General features: G+C 37.8%; 1 protein-coding gene across 1 annotated transcript; it reads left to right on the top strand.

The window, feature by feature from the left end:
• On the top strand, nucleotides 1-20,677 carry LOC125230738 (ATP-dependent RNA helicase DDX42). Its single transcript, XM_048135997.1, has 15 exons — nucleotides 1-471; nucleotides 914-1,007; nucleotides 2,585-2,751; nucleotides 5,412-5,652; nucleotides 7,166-7,322; nucleotides 8,847-8,986; nucleotides 9,290-9,389; nucleotides 9,756-9,887; nucleotides 11,033-11,207; nucleotides 11,657-11,753; nucleotides 12,382-12,532; nucleotides 14,817-15,010; nucleotides 17,873-17,982; nucleotides 19,010-19,142; nucleotides 20,493-20,677. Exons 1-15 carry the CDS (start codon nucleotides 224-226, stop codon nucleotides 20,616-20,618), a joined length of 2,265 nt encoding a protein of 754 aa, XP_047991954.1. The 5' UTR covers nucleotides 1-223; the 3' UTR covers nucleotides 20,619-20,677.
• The last annotated feature ends 1,311 nt before the right edge of the window (nucleotides 20,678-21,988 follow it).

Raw genomic sequence — 21,988 nt, 5'->3', positions numbered from 1 at the left:
TTCGTTGATTGTATTGTATGATTGTACACGAATTTAATTTTGAGAAAATCAGCCATAATAAGTCTGAATTGGTGTTAAGTTGGAGTAATTTAACATCAAATTGTGTTTTTAATCTTTGTTATAAACATACATTTGCATCATACAAGTTAACCTTATAAGTGTTATGAGAATATTGGTGTCCGTGCTAGGTTTTGTCGTGCTGTAGTAGTTTTAGCGGTTGAAGATGAGTTACAATTCGGGTGGGAGTGGGAGCAAGGGCTTCGGGTTTGCAGGGTTCGCGATGCCTAAGCGAAACCCGTCTAATGTGTCTTTGCACGCCGTGCCGCCTCCGTCGTCGCAAATGAACGCGGTGCCGCCGCCAAGCTCGGGGCTGTCCAAGCAGGGCTACTCGACTATGACAGCGATAACCCAGAATGCTGTGACGGGCAACTGGGGCACATTGGGCAAGAAACGGTCCAAGACTGAAGATGAGTAAGTGTTGAGGCATATTGGGATCTTGTTGGTTAATTAATAGTATCTTAAGGTATTAATATGGGATTTTATTCCCGTCATTGTCGAATCACATCAATAGGAAAACATTTTCATTGTTCCTGACTACTTTAAAAGTCCACTGCAAGCAGGCAGCATAAAACAATATTATGAAACTGAAATTTTATCATGGTTCCATCAGTACAACAACTTTACTGTGTAATTAATTATACACTCAATTTTCATCAACTTACTTCCAGAACTTTTTATAAGTCACTATTACTTAAGCTTTCTGATGGTCATATGATGAACCATGTTTTTTTTATTTTATTATTATAAATGGGCTTACTCTTGGCCACAGACTAGCCAAAAGCAAAGACGTGGCCTATGGTTGACTGAGTTCGCCCAGAAGATGCCTGTTCACCCTAAATTGTATTTGTTGCAGATACTTTGATGAGGATGATGAACCCCCAACTCCAGCATTGGCCTACATCCCAGCACCAGGCAGCCCCACCTATGAAGCTGCAGCTAGAGCTAAGGTAAGTTACTGTAATTTAATATTTAAAAATATTTTAAATGGGCTACTCATGTTTCATTCCATTTCCGAGGGTCTTTCTCAATTGTAGCGACCCTGCGTCACTTAAAATATTTTTAAATATGTTTGAGTCTCATGGGAGTTATATAATAAAAAAAGTTCCTGTAATCAGACTATGTCATGTATAACTTGGCATTGGTAGATGTCCGAATGCAAGAAAAGATTGCTTCTACAGAGTTTTCCATTAGTTATCAAAAGTAAATCTAACAAAAGCAATATTTGAGTGTTGGTTTAATTCAATGGTGGGCAAAGTATGGCCAGCCTCTGGTTTATCAGGCCTCCCACCTGTTGTCATAAGTCAAGCATTTATTACATATATTCTACATAGTCTTAATTAGGCACATAATATGGACCCAGAGTAGTGTGTGATATGGCCAGCACTGTAGTAAATATGCATTATTGGTTTGATTATGACCCTCCTCAAGAATTCCTTCAAATTTTGCCTGCAAAAATCTTTGCCCACCACTAGGTTCACTTAACCATTTTTGTTTAAATCTCAATTGATTGTCACTCCTTTCAAGCAGCATATGACCACCCTTACTTAAGATGATTGTTTGATTTGTTTGTTACAAAATGTATAAAAGTCAAAATATTTCACACTCATGACCAAAAACAACAATTTTTATTGAAAAAAAAAATACGTAAGTACAGTAACACATTCAGAATATAATTGCTTTCAATATGAAATGTGGAGCTGATATGAATTATGAAAACATTCAAATCATACTTTCATAAATCATTTATAAAGAGAATGCTTCACAAGTCATGATTTATTGATCTGTTTATGCATCAGTATGCATACGAGTAACTAAGTTACCAAATGTGAACCTTACCTGCTTGTAATATGGTTTATGTATTGTTATTGTTTCTCACCAGTTACAATGTTTTTTATTGTAACAATAAAAACAGTATGTTGTTTTTAATACCCCCAAGAAAGGAGAAAAGTCTTAGTAAAGCAAATAGCAATAAAAAATAATTCTATTATCTAACAGAAATGGCTTGTCAGGATATAATCAGAGATCGGACGGATTTGCGGCATTCTTAGTGACTTACGTCATTTTAATGACTTTTAGTATGAGACGACGCACAAAAATCCGATCTCTGGATACAATATAAGAGTGAGTCATATCGTTTCTGCGGATTTCAAAGATTTTACACAAATTTTACACTGAATTTTAACTTAATTAGAATCTTTCATTAACCCACAAAATTAGAAATGATTTTATTGGTAAATAAATAATTTAAAATATTCAAAGGTGATCCTTACCCATACATTTTCATTCTCATTTATGTAGATAATCTTAATTTTAACTATAAAACTCCCGTGAGACTCAAACATATTTAAAAATATTTTAAGCGGGTTACTCGCGTGTTAAGTCGATATAACGTTCGACATGATCCCTTTCATTCATTAATGGATCGAAACATGTGGAATGTTATATCGACTTAACACGTGAGTAACCCGCTTAAAATATTTTTAAACATTATCTAATCTTGCCTCTTATTTTTCTTAACCTATAGCAAGCGGAAGATGAAGAAGAAGATCCTCTGGACGCCTTCATGGCGGGGTTAGAGCAGCAAGCGGCTAAAGACCTGGTTCAGAGCAAGGAGAATGCTTGTAAGACGGACTCCGGCCGAGGGGCAAGACAGGATATTGATGATATGGACGATGAAGAGAGCTACTACAAGTAAGTATTATATCTAATATGTAATACTCTTCCTAACTATCTAGCAAATGGAAGAACCACTAGACGCCTCCATGGCAGGTTTAGAGCAGTAAACGGCCAAAGATCTGGTTCAGAGCAAGGAGAATGCTTGTAAGACGGACTCCGGCCGAGGGGCAAGACAGGATATTGATGATATGGACGATGAAGAGAGCTACTATAAGTAAGATGAGATCTATCTCTATTATTGGTTTCATATATATTATTGTTCTTGGGAATTGGAGTCTGATTCTCTCTCTCTCTCTCTCTTTAGCCTGTTTCTACCCTTCGGGTGTAGGCCTCCTTCAACATGCGCCACTCGTCACGGTTTTGTGCGATCTGGAGCCACTTCTTCCTAGCAGTCCTTTTGATATCGCCCGCCCAGCGCATCTGCGGTCTTTTTTGACGACGCTCTTCTCCCCATGGCCGCCATTCAAGTAGTCTTTTATTCCAAGAGTCGTTTTTACGTGCTATAAGGCCAGCCCATTCCCACTTCAATGTTGCTACGCGTTTTATCACATCAGTGGCTTTGCTCTGTTGTCTCAGCCACCTGTTCGTTTTACGGTCTCTCAATGTAAATCCAACCAACCAACGCTGGGCAACACTTAACTTGTGTAGTATTTCCTTAGTGAAGACCCATGTTTCGGCTCCGTAAGTGAGAACAGGCAAGATGCATTGATCAAAGATGAATGGAGTCTGATTATGAAGATATAAATTCGATTTTACGAGAAGTCGGTTAAAAATGCACTGTTTTCAAGCACTGAGTCTTATTTTAGTGCAACTGACAAGGATTTCAACTTCCAAATACAGACATCATCAATAAAATATGAGGCTTAATACAAAATCTGAAACGAACTCAAGTGTCTATCAGATTCGGGTCCCTAATAATAATCTTGAGTTTTGACTTACTTATATACATATACAGGGTGCCCGGTAATTAATGGACAACCTTTTAACCACCAAGAGGGCAGCTTATACTGGTCCAGAAAGTCGACATTAAGGTTTAGTAAAGGTCGCCTGGTTTTTGAGATTTTCACAATTTTTAAAATTTTAGGTAGTATTAACATTTTAAAAAGTGTGAAAATGTCGAACACCAGGCGACTTTTCCTAAACCTTAAAGTCGATTTTCTGGACCAGTGTCTGGAGCAGATAAGGTGCCCTCTTGGTGGTTAAAAGGTTGTCCATTAATTACCGGGCACCCTGTATAAGTAAGTCAAAGTCAAGACTCATATGAGTCTAAAAAACTCAGTCAAGTCTTATATCAGAGGAATCAATATAAGGACTGTATCGTTAAGTATAAGGACAAAACAAACCTCGTCTAAATGTTGACATGTGCATAATTTTGTATTATTATGTTCCGAGAGTATGATCTTAAGGCATTGGTAAGTACTAGTTGATATAAGAAGGTCTGATATTTTTTTTATTTTAGGGACTTTATGGTACTCTCATTAAGGTCTAGCAAATAAATTTCGGACAACCCCTATCTGGCTTAATTTGAGAATATTTCAATGACTCTTTGTACGATTTCAACAAACAAAGGTTAATATGCTGCCAAAATATATTCTTTAAGACTCCTCTTCATGGTTTTTCCAATTGGGTACTTGTAGAATAAATGCGGCGAATTTATATAATTTAAAAAAACGCAATTTTGAGCAACGTTCCGGATTGCCGAAAATTTTTGATGCTAGCAGGATGAGAGAAACAGATAAAAAAATTAGCCATAGGCCAAAGTCTAATTGACATTCATGGTGTTTGAACAGTGCTTAAACCAGATCGATATAAACAATGTATGATAGTCAAATTCGACATCAAAGTCGGAGTTAGAGTAAGCACCATGCCACATTCTCTAAATGGCCGCCATACACAGATCCTGAACTATTTTTTTTTAAATAACAGTGGCTAGACTATGTCCAGATATTCTGCTTTGTAGATCATGTGTCGTTGAGGTTCGCACCATACAATTTTTTTTCGCAATCGTATCGTCTTTTACGCACTTTGTGAATTTTCTAGTAGCATTTGTCCGGAATCGTAATTGGTACTCGGGAGGATTAAGTCAATACTGTCTAAACGATATGCTTTACGTCGAGTTTCTAGGACAAAATGTGTACCTTATTATGTGCCTTATTAAGCCCATGGCTTGTTATAAGAAAAAAATATAATAGCAAATAAATACGGCTACTCAAAGTTGTCTTCATACTTAACGATACAGTCTTTACTCAAAGACTTAATCAACACTCGCCAGAACAGTCAGGAAAATGTTCCATTTTATCGCTAAAATACTCCAATATCACCACCGATATCAGACCAATCCAATATTAGACGACTGGTCTGGCTCAGTCGGTATTGACCCTACCTGCTGAGCCGCGGTCCTGGGTTCGAATCCCGGTAAGGGCACTTATTTGTGTGATGAGCACAGATATTTGTTCCTGAGTCATGGATGTTTTCTATGTATATAAGTATTTGCATATTATGTATATTGTTGTTTGAGTACCCACAAAACAAGCCTTGAGCTATTCTATTCTATATCTATTTAAGTATGTATATCGTCGCTTAGCACCCATAATACAAGCTTTGCTTAGTTTGGGGCTAAGTTGATCTGTGTAAGGTGTCCCCAATATTTATTTATTTATCAACCTAATTCCCAGGTACATGGAGGACAACCCGCTCAACAACGCTGACGACGGATCCGACGTCGAAATCGAATACGACGAGGACGGCAACCCCATCGCGCCCCCCAAGAAGAAGTTCATTGACCCCCTCCCCCCTATAGACCACTCGGAGATCGAGTATGAACCGTTTGAGAAGAACTTCTATACGCCGCACGAGGATATTGAAAAGTTAGACCATCAGCAGGTTGAGGATTTGAAGAAAACACTTGGAATTAAGGTAAGACAAAAATATATCATATGTGGATTTCAACGTCATAGACTTCACAAAAAAGATGTTCATCAACTTAACTACACCGTATAGACAGATAAAGTCTAAGAGAAAAAAAACGTACCTCAGTACCATACAGAAAAAGGTAAGGTGGCCTAGATGGCATTACACCTTTGGGGTACGCTCAGCTAGATGGCGCTAATATTAATATTTGACATTGTAATGATAAGATGAAGATAAAAAAAACTTGTATCTTCGTCTGTCAATGAAAAGAAAATTGTAGTAAGTATGTATGGAATGCATATAGACTTACTGCGTTTTAACTTTGAGGAGAAGCATGAGATACGAGATTTTTTAAAAGTAGTGACGATATCGAGCTAAGAATATGGACCAAATTGTCAAAACTGAGGTTCAAAAGTTTTAAGCCTGTGTCAAGAGATGGCAGTCTATGCACTGTGATTACACATTTTACTTCGACAGTAACTCTGTATAATACTCGATCTTCTCTGCCCATATTAATGGCCTGCAACGCACCTCCAACCCTACTGGTGTTTTGGGTGTCCACTGTCCATAGGCGACAGTGATCGCTTACCATCAGGCAACGTATCTGCTTGTTTGCCTAATATTGCGTGAAAAAAAAAACAACCTTTAACCCCTTACTTAGACCACTAATACTAGGAAATTATATCGCATGAAAGTCATGGCATATAAGATTATTTTTGTAAGAGCAGTAAGAGCGTGCGACTTTCGATCCGGAGGTCGCGGGTTCGAACCCGGCTCGTACCAATGAGTTTTTCTGAACTTATGTGCGAAATGTCATTTGATATTTGCCAGTCGCTTTTCGGTGAAGGAAATCATCGTGAGGAAACCGGACTAATTCCAATAAGGCCTAGTTACCCTTCCGGTTTAAAGGTCAGATGGCAGTCGCTTTCGTAAAAACTAGTGCCTACGCCAAATTTTGGGATTAGTTGTCAAAGCGGACCCCAGGCTCCCACGAGCCGTGGCAAACGCCGGGATAACGCAAGGAGGATGATGAAAGAAGGAAAGCGTGCATGCATCGGATCGCAACACCAAATGGTTGTAGGTGGGTGCCATATTTGAGTTGGGATTGGAAGCGCGGTATTTTTTTAAGGTTATGATGATCTTATCGCCCTGAAAGACCGCAGCCGTTACTTCATTCTACAGTGAAGCTGTGCGAGGCATTAAGTTACCTCTCTCCTACCTGTTCAACCTAGCGTCTTCCCGGCCTAACGCCAGGGTCCGCTTTCCTACTCAGCTTTCTCCACTTTGCCCGGTCTTCAGCATACTGAGGTTCAGATTGTTCTCTTCCATATCCCCCTCCCTCCTACCTGCTTATATATAAAAACTCTGCTCTGTCAAACAAGTCTGTCAGTAAATAAGAACAAAGAAAACTATATGCATCCTTTTTTTTGGGTGCTAGAGAAAAGGATACCTATAGTTTTCTTTGTTCTTATTTACTGACAGACTTGTTTGACAGAGTATAATTCTTATCTTTCGGCAGGTGACAGGCCCAGACCCGCCTAAACCCGTGACGAGCTTCGGTCACTTCGGCTTCGACGAGCAACTAATGAAGGCGATCCAGCGCTCTGAATACACGCAACCTACTCCAGTACAGGCTGCTGGCGTACCCGCTGCGCTGTCTGGGAGAGATCTTATTGGTAAACAACTCTTTAATATTTTACAAGCCGTTACAAGATGTAATAGTCTGTCGGTAGATGGCGCTAGACGTCACCCCAAGACGTGTGTACATAGGAAAGGCATGGAAAGATTTGCGATGTCCGGCGTGGCTTCCGTAGATTAATTGGTTAAGAGCCTCGCACGGATTGCAAATGATGCGGGTTCAAGTCCCGCCGGAAGCGTAAATTTTTCCATTTTTTCCTTTAATATAAAAATGTTTAGAATCGTTAGCAGACGTTTCTGCTTGTTAAAAAAAAAAAAAAACATTCAGTCGAATTGAGAACCTCCTCCTTTTTTGAAGTCGGTTAAAAATATACTCTTTAATATACCTAGTATTCAGTCCCGTTAGGACTTTGTATGCTAATAAAGAAACTACAATGGATTTTTACAAAATTCACTCAAACTACTTCAGTTTAGGCCGGTGATGTGTTCACAGGTATTCTAGACGGAATATCACTGGTAAATCACATTTTAAACCACTACCCGCCTTAAAAAAAAAAGTTGCGTGAGCGTGTACCTCTTAACTTGAGCGACTTTGTATGCTACCGTAAATAAGATTATTTTTACCTTGAAATTCTGTTCTCGTGTAAGTGACTATATGTCCTTTATGAGAATAAATATCTTTAAACCTAAATCTACTTATTAAATGAGTATATTGAGTATAGTCAGGTAGGATATGCTGTTGGATAGCTTATGAAGGAGATACGACAGTCGGAATACACGCAGCCTACTCTGGTCAAAGTCGCCCGTGTCCCCGCTGCGCTTTCTTTTTTCTACCGCCTATTCAGCATAGTGCAGTAAATTAGTTACTCTACTGTGGATTTTATATCTGGGGTTATAATAAGCCAATTTGAATAAACTGATTTAAACATTTTATCATAAAAATGATCTACTTAAAACCTTACTGCATACTGAATTTTGTATGGCTTATTATTATCACTTTGTTCAGTTCTGATCTCATACTTTCCGAGTCTTATCTTATCTCTTAAGGTACACACCTCCATGGTACACATCGCCTAAGACCTTTTTACTCTCTTTTTAGGGTTCCGTAGTCAACTAGGACTAGGAACCCTTATAGTTTCGCCATGTCTGTCTGTCCGTCCGATCGTTAGCACTAGAAAGCTGAAATTTGGTACCAATTTTTTTAATACTACGTCGGTGGTAAACCAGCATACGGTCCGCCTGATGGAAAGCGGTCACCGTAATGGACTATGGATAACCATGGACGCCTGCAACTCTAGAAGTGTCACATGCGCGTTGCCAACCCATTAGAAACTTGTCTTTTGCTGTGTTAAGTGCGACCACACGGCTGCGGTCTTCTGTAAAGCGGAGGTACTTCCCCAGTTGGGCTCTGCTCTAGATTCGAGCGAGATGATATCCGCTGTGCTGTGCCCTACCTCACAAAGCGGAATATCATTCGCTATGCCCTACCTGCTACAGAACTAACTTTTAATATTGGTCTACAACTTTTCTCAATTTGATTATTTTCTATTATTTTTGTTCAGGTATCGCTCGGACCGGTTCTGGTAAAACTGCCGCGTTCCTCTGGCCTCTTCTGGTCCACATTATGGACCAGAAAGAGCTCGCGCCGGGCGACGGGCCAATCGGCCTTATATTGGCGCCCACCAGAGAATTGGCACAACAGGTAAAGCGTTATTCATATTCATTAAATACTAATATTGAATAACAGTCTACAGTTCCACAGACGTTTGTTCTAAATCATCAATCAATGATATAAAATTTCCAAGTTAAAACTAGGCCAAGTGCAATTGAATAAGCTTCTCTGAGACAAATGGAATAATAAATCCAAGTCCCACTTAGTCAAACAATAATAAAAGGTAGGACCGAAATACTGGCGCAGTCAGTAGGATGGACCAGCGGAATCCTAGAGATCATACTATAATTTGATTATGTACCACATTTTAAATAAAAAAGTACCCTTTATCAGATTTACATGGAAGCAAAGAAGTTCGGAAAGGTGTACAACATCAGGTGCGTGTGCTGCTACGGTGGCGGCTCCAAGTGGGAACAAACCAAAGCTTTAGAGGGTAACTACCTATACTTTATCCATGAGTATATTATTATAATTTTTGTCTGTTCAAATTATTTTCCACGTCAAGTAAAAAAAAATGTAACCCAGGACTTAAAAAAACCTTGGAGTATATACTCAATGGGGCTTTAGATGCTGTGAGAGCTCTCATGCGAGCTTCATTAACATTACGTCAATCGGTCGAGGCAGCACACACTTTTTGTTCTGCCGTCTACACTGATCTTTTGCCGCGCGAGCACATTGCGACCTGCTCGCCCTGTGTGGACATAGCTAACTAAATTGCGTTTAAATAAGCTGAGTAATTTACCATTTTTTATAGGTAACCTCTAAAGGTGGTATACTATTATGAATACTTACATTTTAGGTGGCGGTGCTGAGATAATAGTGGGCACGCCAGGTCGAGTCATCGATCTTATCAAGTGTAAAGCTACAAACCTCCAACGTGTGACGTACTTAGTACTTGATGAAGCTGATCGGATGTTCGATATGGGTTTCGGTAAGTATTTATTATTTTAGAGTTAGCTATTTGATGTTATCACGTAAAATTACCTTCATTATCGCTAATATCGATTATCATTAGAAGAAAATTTGCTATTTTACTTCGCATAATAGGCAATCTGCTTAAAATAATATTATTACAAGGGGCAAAGTTGTAAAAGTGTTTGCTGAAAGGATTCTATAGTTACTTGAAAACGGCAGATTCACCTACTTTTATCAATAAAGCAGTTAAACTTTATTGACTGTTTTTACCCGCTGGTATTAAAGGACAAAAAATGAGGGGAAAAATATTTTATACCATGCACGAAATAAAGCATCAGATAATTGTAAGAAAAACAGGGACAGAAGTTATTTTTAACTCAAATTTATTTATAAATCAGATAGAAATATACAAAGTAAATCAGTTGACTTTGACGTCACTCAATTCGATTTCATATTATAGACCGTCAACCAAATCTTGTCACTAGAAAAATGCGGCAAATTTGAAAAATCGCGGGCTAGCAACACTAGTTTTGAAAATCGGTGGAAATTCGCGTGTCATTTGTATCTTATCTGTGGAAATTCACCCTACCAAAAAGAGAAATAACTAGCACATATCCGTCCCTTTTTTACATTATCTAATTCGTAAGGAAGGAGCGAGCCCCTTGAAAAAAATATATCTGTGGCTGTTCGACGTACATTCTGGTTTTTGTTCCTTTCATAGGGATACCAAAAATCGTTTTGACAGTTGCTATAATTCCAAAGCAAGCGTTTTGACATTTGATTTGACTAGGAGGAAAGTAGCCTATAGTATCTGTCTCGTTGTTGATGAAACTAATCAGATTTTGGTAGGTATTTATCATTATTGGAGCAAACGACGCAACGGAGCCACGCTGTGACGTCATCGTCCAAATCAATTGTTTAATATTATTTTTAAATTTGGTCCCTTTATTTTCTCTCTTTTTTGTTATCTAAGTTTCGTGACGCATTGGTTTTACTGTAATGTCATGTAAACATGTTTTTACTAATAAATAATAATAATAATTATTATTATTTTAGGTGATATTGCAATCCTTTTTATTGAAGAGGCCGCTATAATTGGTAGCGCCAACTTGTTAAATAGTCCATTTTAAAGAGCCAATACTAATTTGACCACTTTTTCAGAGCCCCAAGTCCGCTCAATCTGCAACCACGTGCGTCCCGACCGGCAAGCGCTACTATTCTCCGCTACGTTCCCGCGTAGAGTAGAGAGGCTAGCGCGCGACGCTCTCCACGACCCCGTGCGCGTTCAGCACGGGGCGGCCGGAGAGGCCAGCGCCCTTGTGACACAGCGAGCGCAGTGAGTACACTCATTTACTCAAGTCCAGGGTTCCAGACTTTTTAAAGTGCTAGACGGGGAACAAAAGACATTCGAGGTCACCAGTTGGAGACACTTCTGATACAGTGAGTCAACATTGTCAACAAGAGAATAACTACATACACTGCAACCCCAATCTCCTACTACGTGCGTTAATAACAAGAGATGAAATGCTTCAAGGATGTGTATGTTTTTCGTTATTATTTGATTTCACTATGTAGGTACATACTACTTAAAACGTCAGTGTTACAAATCGACACTACTTTTAAAAAAACTTGTATCTTCGTCTGTCAATGAAAAGAAAATTGTAGTAAGTATGTATAGAATGCATATAGACTTACTGCGTTTTAACTTTGAGGAGAAGCATGAGATACGAGATTATTCAAAGTAGCGACGAAATCTGATTTTAACACATCTTTATTTATTTGCAGTATATTCAACAAGCCGGAGGAGAAATGGACGTGGCTACTGAATAATCTAGTCGAGTTCCAATCTGCAGGCAGTGTTCTCATATTCGTAACCAAAAAGGTATGCAGAATGAAAATCTACAAACATATATCAAACTTAACTTTATATCTCATTTATTTCATCCCTAAATGGTCGGGCACCAATGATGGACACGTATTTATTTCTTGAATAATATGGCATTTTGTTGCTAATTAAATGAATGAATGTTGGAAAGTCTTTCATTTCAATGACCAAATTCTGTAACAAGTCCAATTAAAGCAAATTCTAAAACTGCATTTGAAACGTCGCGTCGCCAATTTTGTTTAGTTTCTCAGTTAACGATGACAATAGTACTGTATGTTGATTTTTAGTCTCAATTCTGTCTATTCGTAAATATCTATAGATATTTGATGCCTGAAAATGTTTGTTACTTTGATTGTAACGCTCTGTGAAGCACGGATTAAATATTAAATATTAAAATAAATAAATATAGGACATTCATACACAGATTGACTGAGTCCCACGGTAAGCTCAAGAAGGCTTGTTTTGTGGGTACTCAGACAACGATATACATAATATACAAATACTTATAAACATAGAAAACATCCATGACTCAGGAACAAATATCTGTGCTCATCACACAAATAAATGCCCTTACCGGGATTCGAACCCGGGACCGCGGCTTAGCAGGCATATTGCATATTTTCAGTTGGAAGCGGAGCAAGTGGCAGCTAACTTGGGTGTCCAGCAATACGACGCTTTATTATTACACGGAGACATGGAACAGGCGGATCGTAACAAAGTCATCACGGCGTTCAAACGACAGGAAGTCAACATTCTCGTCGCTACTGATGTTGCTGGTGAGTTACTCTTACCGATATCAATTCATCCTCCTTGCGTTAACTAATCCCAAAATTTGGCGTAGGCACTAGTTTTTACGAAAGCGACTGCCATCTGACCTTCCGACCCGAAGGGTAACTAGACCTTATTGGAATTAGTCCGGTTTCCTCACGATGTTTTCCTTCACCGAAAAGCGACTGGCAAATATCAAATGACATTTCGCACATAAGTTCAGAAAAACTCATTGGTACGAGCCGGGTTCGAACCCGCGACCTCCGGATCGAAAGTCACTCACTGCGCGCGGGGGTTTGGCGCTTCACTCTTACTGATGTCAATTGATTGTTGATATGTAGAATTTATGTTTGTTGTAAATGTTTATCTTGAACTGTTGTATGGCATCCTCTTTTGGGGTAATCGGGCATACCTATTTGTCCTACAAATACTATGTATATGATGTACATGTGTAGCTTAATTTAAAACTTGGGTACATCCATTCTGCTTTAAGGTTGATTATATCAAAGAGGATCGAGTATTATAGAGAGTTACTGTCGAAGTAAAATGTGTAATCACAGTGCATAGACTGCCACCTCTCGACACAAGCTTAAAACTTTTGACCCTCAGTTTTGACAATTTGGCCCATATTGGTAGCTTGATATGTGTTAAAATGTCAAATATTAATATTAGCGCCATCTAGCCGAGCGTTCCCCAAAGGTGTAACGCCATCTAGGCCACCGTACCTTTTTCTCTATGGCTTTGAGGTACGTTTTTTCTTAGACCTCATCCGTCTATATGGAGTTACATATATGTCTTTGATTATATTAAAAAAAAAAATTATGATCTGAAAGATAATCAATCTTATAGCAGAATGCATTTACCCAAGTTTGAAGTTACACACACATAGGGGTTGTTTTACTATTTTGTTTGAATCTACCACACAAGCTTTATTGATATTACCAAGAGATAAGGTGTAATTGTGCATATATTCATTAGAAGTATAATTTACTGCTGGATGACATGTAGTAAATGGATATCTGTGATCTCTGCCTATCCCTCTGGGAAACAGGCGTGATTGTATGTATGTATGTATGACATGTAGTTGTCCAGTCCGTTGATACAACTGGGCCCAAGCTGATTGTTTGACTTTTAGACGAAACGTTATTCTAGCGTGTGTGCACTGTAACTTAAGCAGTTTCGTGTGCTCTGCCTACCCCTTTTGATAAAAAATAGGTTAAAATTATAAACTGAAATAGACTAAAATTAAAAATAAAAATTAAAATTGTTTATATGTACTAGGTTTTTCCCGCGGCTTCACCCGCGTTACTACGAAACAAACAGAAAAAAATGAAAATAGATTACTATCTATTTTCCCATACAAACTTTGGACCCCCCATTTCACCCCCTTAGGAGCTGAATTTTGAACAATCCTATCTTAGTGCTCCTCTACACCTTTTAAGGAACCTATGTGCCAAATTTGGAATTTATAGGACCAGCGGTTTTGACTGTGCGTTGAAATGTCATTCAGTCAGTTTCGTGTTTTATATATGTACTAGCTTTTGCCCGCGGCTTCGCTCGCATTAGAAAGAGACAAAAAGTAGCCTATGTCACTTTCCATCCCTGTAACTACCTCCACTTAAAAAATCACGTCAATACGTCGCTCCGTTTTGCCGTGAAAGACGGACAAACAAACAGACACACACACTTTCCCATTTATATTAGTATGGATGGATATGTATGTACATACATACATACATACAATCACGCCTGTATCCCATAAAGGGCTAGGCAGAACACATTAAACTACTAAAGCTTCAGGGCCACTCTTGGCAAATAAGGGGTTGAAAGAAAACGAAACTGTGACATTGCAGTGACGTTGCCAGCCTCTCGCCTACGCCGCAATTTAACCCATATCCAATAGTCAGAAAATTTAATTGGGATTTAGTCTAATTAATGTATACTTATTATATTAAAGACAAATATACTAGCTACGCAATACAACATGTAATTATAGGATTTCCTATTTTATAACTTTGTTTCGAGCAGTGACCCAGTGGACATAGCTGTCCCTCACATTTGTATGAAAAAAGTGTCTCTTCCACTGGGTCACATATTGTTTTAATTAAAAATGAATCGTTTTTAAATTTTTCCCTAATTGGTATACGTGAAATAAGGACTTTTATTCACGATGGTAAGGTTAAAAACCACAAAAGTACATCTAATAATAAGTAAGGGGGTAGTTCTTGCAAAAAGCAAGAAAAAGTTGATTCACCCATGTATGTATGTATGTATTATTTATTATCATTCCAGCACGCGGTCTCGATATCCCCCACATCAGAACAGTCATCAACTACACCGTAGCGCGCGACGTGGACACTCACACGCATCGCGTGGGCCGCACCGGCCGCGCCGGCGTTCGTGGCGACGCCTATACCTTACTAGAGCGAGCCAAGGATAAAGACTTCGCTGGACACCTGCTTAGGAACTTAGAACAGGCTCAACAGGTACCTATAGTCATATACGGGGACCTATGGGCATTTTCAGAATTTGGGACCCCCCAATTAGCGTAAGCTGTTAATAAAAATTAACTCACTGTCAGTTTTGTGACGACAATTCGGCATGAAATTTCTATAAAAATATTGTTTTTGTTTTAATTACATAAAATTTAAGTGATAATATACATTCAGAATGTGAAAAAAGTAAATTTTTAGACAGATTTTATGTTGGGGGTCCCAACTGTTGGGGGGATTTCGCTGGACATCTGCTTAGGAACTTAGAGCAGGCTCAACAGGTAACTATACTCATATACGGGGACCTATGGGCATTTTCAGAATTTGGGACCCCCAGTTAGCGTAAGCTGTTAACAAAAATTAACTCACTGTCAGTTTTGTGACGACAATTCAGCATGAAATTTCTATAAAAATATTGTTTTTGTTTTAATTACATAAAATTTAAGTGATAATATACATTCAGAATGTGAAAAAAGTAAATTTTTAGACAGATTTTATGTTGGGGGGTCCCAAATTCTGAAAATGCCCCTATAGACTCTATAGACAGTTATCAACTACACTGTAGATACACATATGTGTAAAATGGGTCGTATTGGTCGCGCCGGTGTTAGACGCGACGCCTATACCTTACTAGAGCGAGCCAAGGATAAAGACTTCGCTGGACACCTGCTCAGGAACTTGGAGCAGGCTCAACAGGTAACTATACTCATATCAAAGACTAATATAACTTCGTAAAGACCGATAAAGTCTAAGAAAAAAACATACCCCAAAATCATACAGAAAAAGGTACGGTAAGCTAGATGGCGCTAATATTAATATTTGACATTTTAAAACATATCATGCTAAGAATATGGGCCAAATTGTCAAAACTGAGGTTCAAAAGTTTTAAGCCGGTGTCAAGAGATGGCAGTCTATGCACTGTGATTACACATTTTACTTTGACCTTCATTCTCTATAATACTCGATCCTCTTTGGTCATATACAGGGACCTATGGGCATTTTCAGAATTTGGGACCCCCCAATTAGCGTAAGCTGTTAACAAAAATTAACTGACTGTCAGTTTTGTGACGACAATTCAGCATGAAAGGCCATGCCAGGATAAGCTAAGTGAATCTGCCCCCAGCGAGTTTTGGCTTGAATTTTTTTTTATTGATTCGTCTTTGTATTAGTATTGAGTATGCCAAATTTCAGCTCCCAAAACTTTATAGTTTAGTAATTAAAAAAAAAAAACGAAATTTGAACTTTCTTCGATATTTTTTTTTCTGGGCAGCCGATTTCGACGTGCGTCACGTATATTATGCATGTAAGTAGGACAATTATATGATATTAATTTTGTGTTATGTTTCCATACAAAAACTCAAAAAAAAAAATTAAAAAAAAAAAAAAAAAAAAACATTTTTTTTTAAGTATTATCCTGCAAGCGACACCTCCAGATTTTTCATCAAAGTAAGCCTCTTTAATAAGCTACCAAAAAATATAAATACTTAATTTTATCTGTGGTAGAACAAGGTGTTTTTTTTAATTGAATACATCACAATACATTTACTCCCATACACGCTCGTTAAAAGGTTAAAACGAATCGCTGACAAACTCCAGAGAAACGTGCGCGTTGGTCATAAACACTGGCCACTAATAAAAATTAAAAAAATATATATATGAATATGTTTTTTTTTATAAAAAAAAGTCACAAATTGCAAAAAACTTTTCATATACAATTTCTATGAAAAACATTTTTTTTCACATGGTGTTTTTCTGATGCCAATGGATTCCATTCCTATTCAGTATCGAAAGTTTCTTTGAGCTTAACTTGCGGTAATGTACTAAAGAGCCACATATTGAAGAAAACTTTTTCCACATTTACCCCATAACAAAATGTATGGAAAATGTATCCATTGATTTGTGGGTTTTTAATGCAAAGCAAGTATTGATACTGGATAAGAATGGAATCGATTGGCAACAAAAAAACTGTTTGTAAAAAATAGTTTCATTTTTGTAGATATCTACATATACACACTATGGGGTAAATGTGGAAAGTTTCCTACAATTTTCGGCTTTTAGTACATTACCGGAAGTTGAGCCCTAAGAAACTATTGATACTGAATAGGAATGAAATCGATTAGCATCAGAAAAACACCATGTAAAAAATTTTTTTTTTCATAGAAATTGTATAAGAATTTTTTTTCGCAATTTTTTTATAAAAAAACATTCATATATATATTTTTTTTTTTAATTTTTATTAGTGGCCAGTGTTTATGACCAACGTACACGTTTCTCTGGAGTTTGTCAGCAATTTTAACGAGCGTGTATGGGAGTAAAATGTATTGTGATGTATTCAATTAAAAAAAACACCTTGTTCTACCACAGATAAAATTAAGTATTTATATTCATTTGGTAGCTTATTAAAGAGGCTTACTTTGATGAAAAATCTGGAGGTGTCGCTTGCATGATAATACTTAAAAAAAAATGTTTTTTTTTTTTTAATTTTTTTTTTGAGTTTTTGTATGGAAACATAACACAAAATTAATATCATATAATTGTCCTACTTACATGCATAATATACGTGACGCACGTCGAAATCGGCTGCCCAGAAAAAAAAATATCGAAGAAAGTTCAAATTTCGTTTTTTTTTTTTAATTACTAAACTATAAAGTTTTGGGAGCTGAAATTTGGCATACTCGATACTAATACAAAGACGAATCAATAAAAAAAAATTCAAGCCAAAACTCGCTGGGGGCAGATTCACTTAGCTTATCCTGGCATGGCCTTTCTACAAAAATATTGTTTTTGTGTTAATTACATAAACTTTAAGTGATCATCATCCTTGACATTAGCATAAAAGTGTTTTTTGTATTGCAGGAGGTCCCTGAAGACCTGATGCAGCTCGCGATGCAGTCCGCCTGGTTCCGCAAGTCGCGCTTCAAGAAGGGCAAGGGAAAGAACCTGAACATCGGGGGGTGTGGCCTTGGGTATGTCGTGTTGAATATTCTGCCAGCAACATACACACACGGCTAATGGCCAGCGGACCGATTTTTGAGTCTCACGCGTTCGAATTCAGAAATTGTCACTGAAAATAATAGGCAAGTCACCGTTTTTAACCGGTATTTTAGTAACAAAATCCCGTATGCGAGATTCAAAAATCGCCTTCCTGAGGGCGGAATCGCTCATGGCAAAAAGCAAATATCAATAGCGAACGTTAAATTTACGAACGTATGAGAACGTTAAATTTTATCAACATTTTCAGCTATCGATAAATTCAGTCACCTGACTTTAACATTAACCTCTTTGATTAGCTATTCGACCCTTTGATTTTGACCTTTTTGATTAGATTAAAAGTAAATTGTATGACATTTAATTGTCATTTCAGCACTAGTCCGTTTGCAACTAATTCACGTTGGTTTGAAATAAATGATTAAGTAATCCAAAACGAAAAACAGTCAACAAATGGATAAAGAAGTATCCTTGCCTTACGACGAAAATAACTCGACAATATACTGCTCTAAATGTTAGATTCACCTAAAGCAACTAAACAAAATATTGCGCTTACCTAAAGCAACTTAACAAAATATTGCGCTTACCTAAAGCAACTAAACAAAACATTGCGCTTACCTTAAGCAACTAAACAAAATATTGCGCTTACCTAAAGCAACTAAACAAAATATTGCGCTTACCTTAAGCAACTAAACAAAATATTGCGCTTACCTAAAGCAACTAAACAAAATATTGCGCTTACCTAAAGCAACTAAACAAAATATTGCGCTTACCTAAAGCAACTAAACAAAATATTTACCAGAGTGTAAAGAGTTAAAGGACGATAATGGTTTTAATCTGTATTTGATAATATTTCTCGTTTGCTGCAATATTCCATGGGAGAAAATAAATAATTGACATTTCCAATTGTTTAACTACGTAAGCTTGATTTGTCTCTAACAACGTTTCCATTTATTTTTGGTTATGTATAATGTAGAAATGGTTGTAAGATAAACAATGTTTCAGATATAAGGAGCGCCCAGGGCTACCAGCGCACACAGATGAGCCGACGGTGGCGCCCCCTGAGGCGAAAACGGGCGGTCCCGCTACCGACAGACTGTCTTCCCTCAAGCAGGCTTTCCGCTCCCAATATAACCAGGTTACTATTTCTATACACATATTTCCATTATACACGGTGTAACAGGAGAAAAACGAATAATTTTAACAGCGTATTCCTCATCATATTAGAAGAGTGAAATGTCATATAAACTTTTCTGCATTATCTGCCTACTTTCAGAGTTATAAGCATTAAAAAAAATTACAGTTACTTAATTTTTCTCAGAACAAAATGATATTTTGATGGCGATGATGCCGTTTTCGGACATAATCTAACTATCCTCGTTTATAAATGTCAAAAAATAACTCAATCAATCAATCAATCAATCAATCAATCAATCAAAATATTTATTCGTAATAAACTTAAAAACTACACATTATGCATTAAGTATGACTAAAACTACAAATGTACATGGGATGGATAAGTAGTAACTAGTAACTCTTTGCAAAAAAGTATTTTGTTAGAATTTTTTTTTTTTTTATATTTTTAGTGCCAGTTCTACGAAAACATTTACTTTTTATGTGAAAAACATAAAAAAAAAAACCGGCCAAGTGCGAGTCGGGCTCGCGCACAAAGGGTTCCGTAGCAGCAAATATAATAAACTTATTATGTCAATTTATACACCTGCCAAAATTACAGTTAAATCAACCTATCTCAAAAACTATAAGAGATACTTTGATCAAACCAAAAATCGTTGAAAGAGTTAATTAGCATGCATCACCTCTATTTTTTTTAGAATTTTATACCCCGTAGTTATAAAAATAGAGGGGGGGACATACTTTTTACGACTTTGAGAGCTGATATCTCAAAAACCGTTCACTTTAAGAAAAATGTTTTTTAGAAAACTTTATATCATTTTAAAAGACCTTTCCATTGATACCCCACACGGGTATGTACATCGAAAAAAAATTTTCATCCCTCAGTTACATGTATGGGGGCCCCACCCCCAATTCTTTTTTTTTACTATTTAGTGTCATAATTTTGTAGCGGTTCATACAACACATATTCCCATCAAATTTCATCACTGTAGTACTTATAGTTTCCGAGTAAATCGGCTGTGACAGACGGACAGACGGACAGACGGACAGACGGACAGACGGACATGACGAAACTATAAGGGTTCCGTTTTTGCCATTTTGGCTACGGAACCCTAAAAACAATAAAAATTACACAAATTTTTTTTTGCCCAAATTAGCTTGACGTCATATAATATTTTATCTTTATTTTGCCCTCAGAAATGCGTAGTTAAAATCTTTCGTTTCCCTCATGTTACACCGTGTATAAAGTCATATCATACTAATAAATTTTATGAAGCATTGGCGTAAATATTTGTTGATAAAACTGAAAGAAAAAAAAACTGCCGCAATTTTAACATCCTCCATTCTTCCCCAGTTCACCGCCTCATCCGACCACTCATGGGAGCAGACGCTACAGAGCAGCATCCAGCCCGGCGTCAACGCGCCCGCGCGGCAAGAGGACCGAGTGCGCAAGAGCGGCAAGCGCAGCCGATGGGAGTAAGGCCCATATTACACCATATGTATCTCTTCATAGGCCTGTATGCCTCCCTTTTTCTTCAACGTGAAGGAAAAGGACGGAATGTTGGCTATGATCATTTCTATGATAGTGTAATATCGGCCCAACGCAGGGTCCTACACTGTTCCTTTTATGTTTTGGAGTACCACTAGGCAATAGATGGGACCGCTACTATAACATGTTTCGCAGAAACACTTTCAGTCGAATGGTAATTTTGCAGAAAACTTAGTTTTCATTATTACTACCACGCATAAGACACGTTTGGCAGAATATTGTTTTACAGAACATTACTTTGGTCGACTTTGATTTAGCATACTTGTATCATCATCATCCTCCTTGCGTTATCCCGGCATTTTGCCACAGCTCATGGGAGCCTGGGGTCCGCTTTGACAACTAATCCCAAGATTTGGCATAGGCACTAGTTTTACGAAAGCGACTGCCATCTGACCTTCCAACCCGAAGGGTAACTAGACCTTATTGGAATTAGTCCGGTTTCCTCACGATGTTTTCCTTCACCGAAAAGCGACTGGCAGATATCAAATGTCATTTCGCACATAAGTGAAAAACTCATTGGTGCGAGCCGGGGTTCGAACCCGCGACCTCCAGAACGAAAGTCGCGCGCACTTACCGCTAGGCTACCAGCGCTTTATTGTAAACTTATTGTAATGTTACCATTGCTTACAGTATGAGTGTCACTACAAATATAGGAAGATTTAGGAAGGAAGGAGATCTGACATGCCGGGGGCGATTGTATAGGGAACATTGACTGTTCTTAAAATAAAATATTTTATACCATGCATGAAATAAAGCATCAGATAATTATTAGAAAGACATGGACAGAAGTTATTTTTAAATCGAATTTCTATTTAATAAGTCCGGTAGAAATATTTAGAGTAACTGCATTGACCGTGACGTCACTCAATTCGATTTCATATTAATTCCATATTAGCAAGTCGTTCAAATTCGTTTTGACAGTTCTTAAAAAGAAGCTGATTTGACTTGGAGGCAAGTAGTCTATTGAACACGCCTTTCGCAAGCTCTTGGATGCACACGCTCTTAGATGGACGCTCCTATAAGCTACTTACCTCCTAGTCAAATCAGCTTCTTTTTAAGAACTGTCAAAACGAATTTAAACGACTTGCTAATCATCATTCTCTTGCCCTTATCCCTGTCACTTGGGGTCGGCGCAGCATGTCTTTCTCTTCCATACATCTCTGTCACTCGTCATCTCATCATTAACTTGTTTTAGTTCCATATCATGTCTCACACAGTCCATCCACCTCTTCTTCGGTTTTCCCCTCCCGTTACTTCCACCACCTTCCACATTCATTCGTAATATCTTTCTCGTCACATGC

The sequence above is a fragment of the Leguminivora glycinivorella genome, chromosome 10 (assembly GCF_023078275.1).
Source record: "Leguminivora glycinivorella isolate SPB_JAAS2020 chromosome 10, LegGlyc_1.1, whole genome shotgun sequence".
Classification (NCBI taxonomy): Eukaryota; Metazoa; Arthropoda; class Insecta; order Lepidoptera; family Tortricidae; genus Leguminivora; species Leguminivora glycinivorella.
The sequence above is the reverse complement of the archived record's forward strand: the minus strand, read 5'-3'. Positions and strand labels throughout refer to the sequence as shown.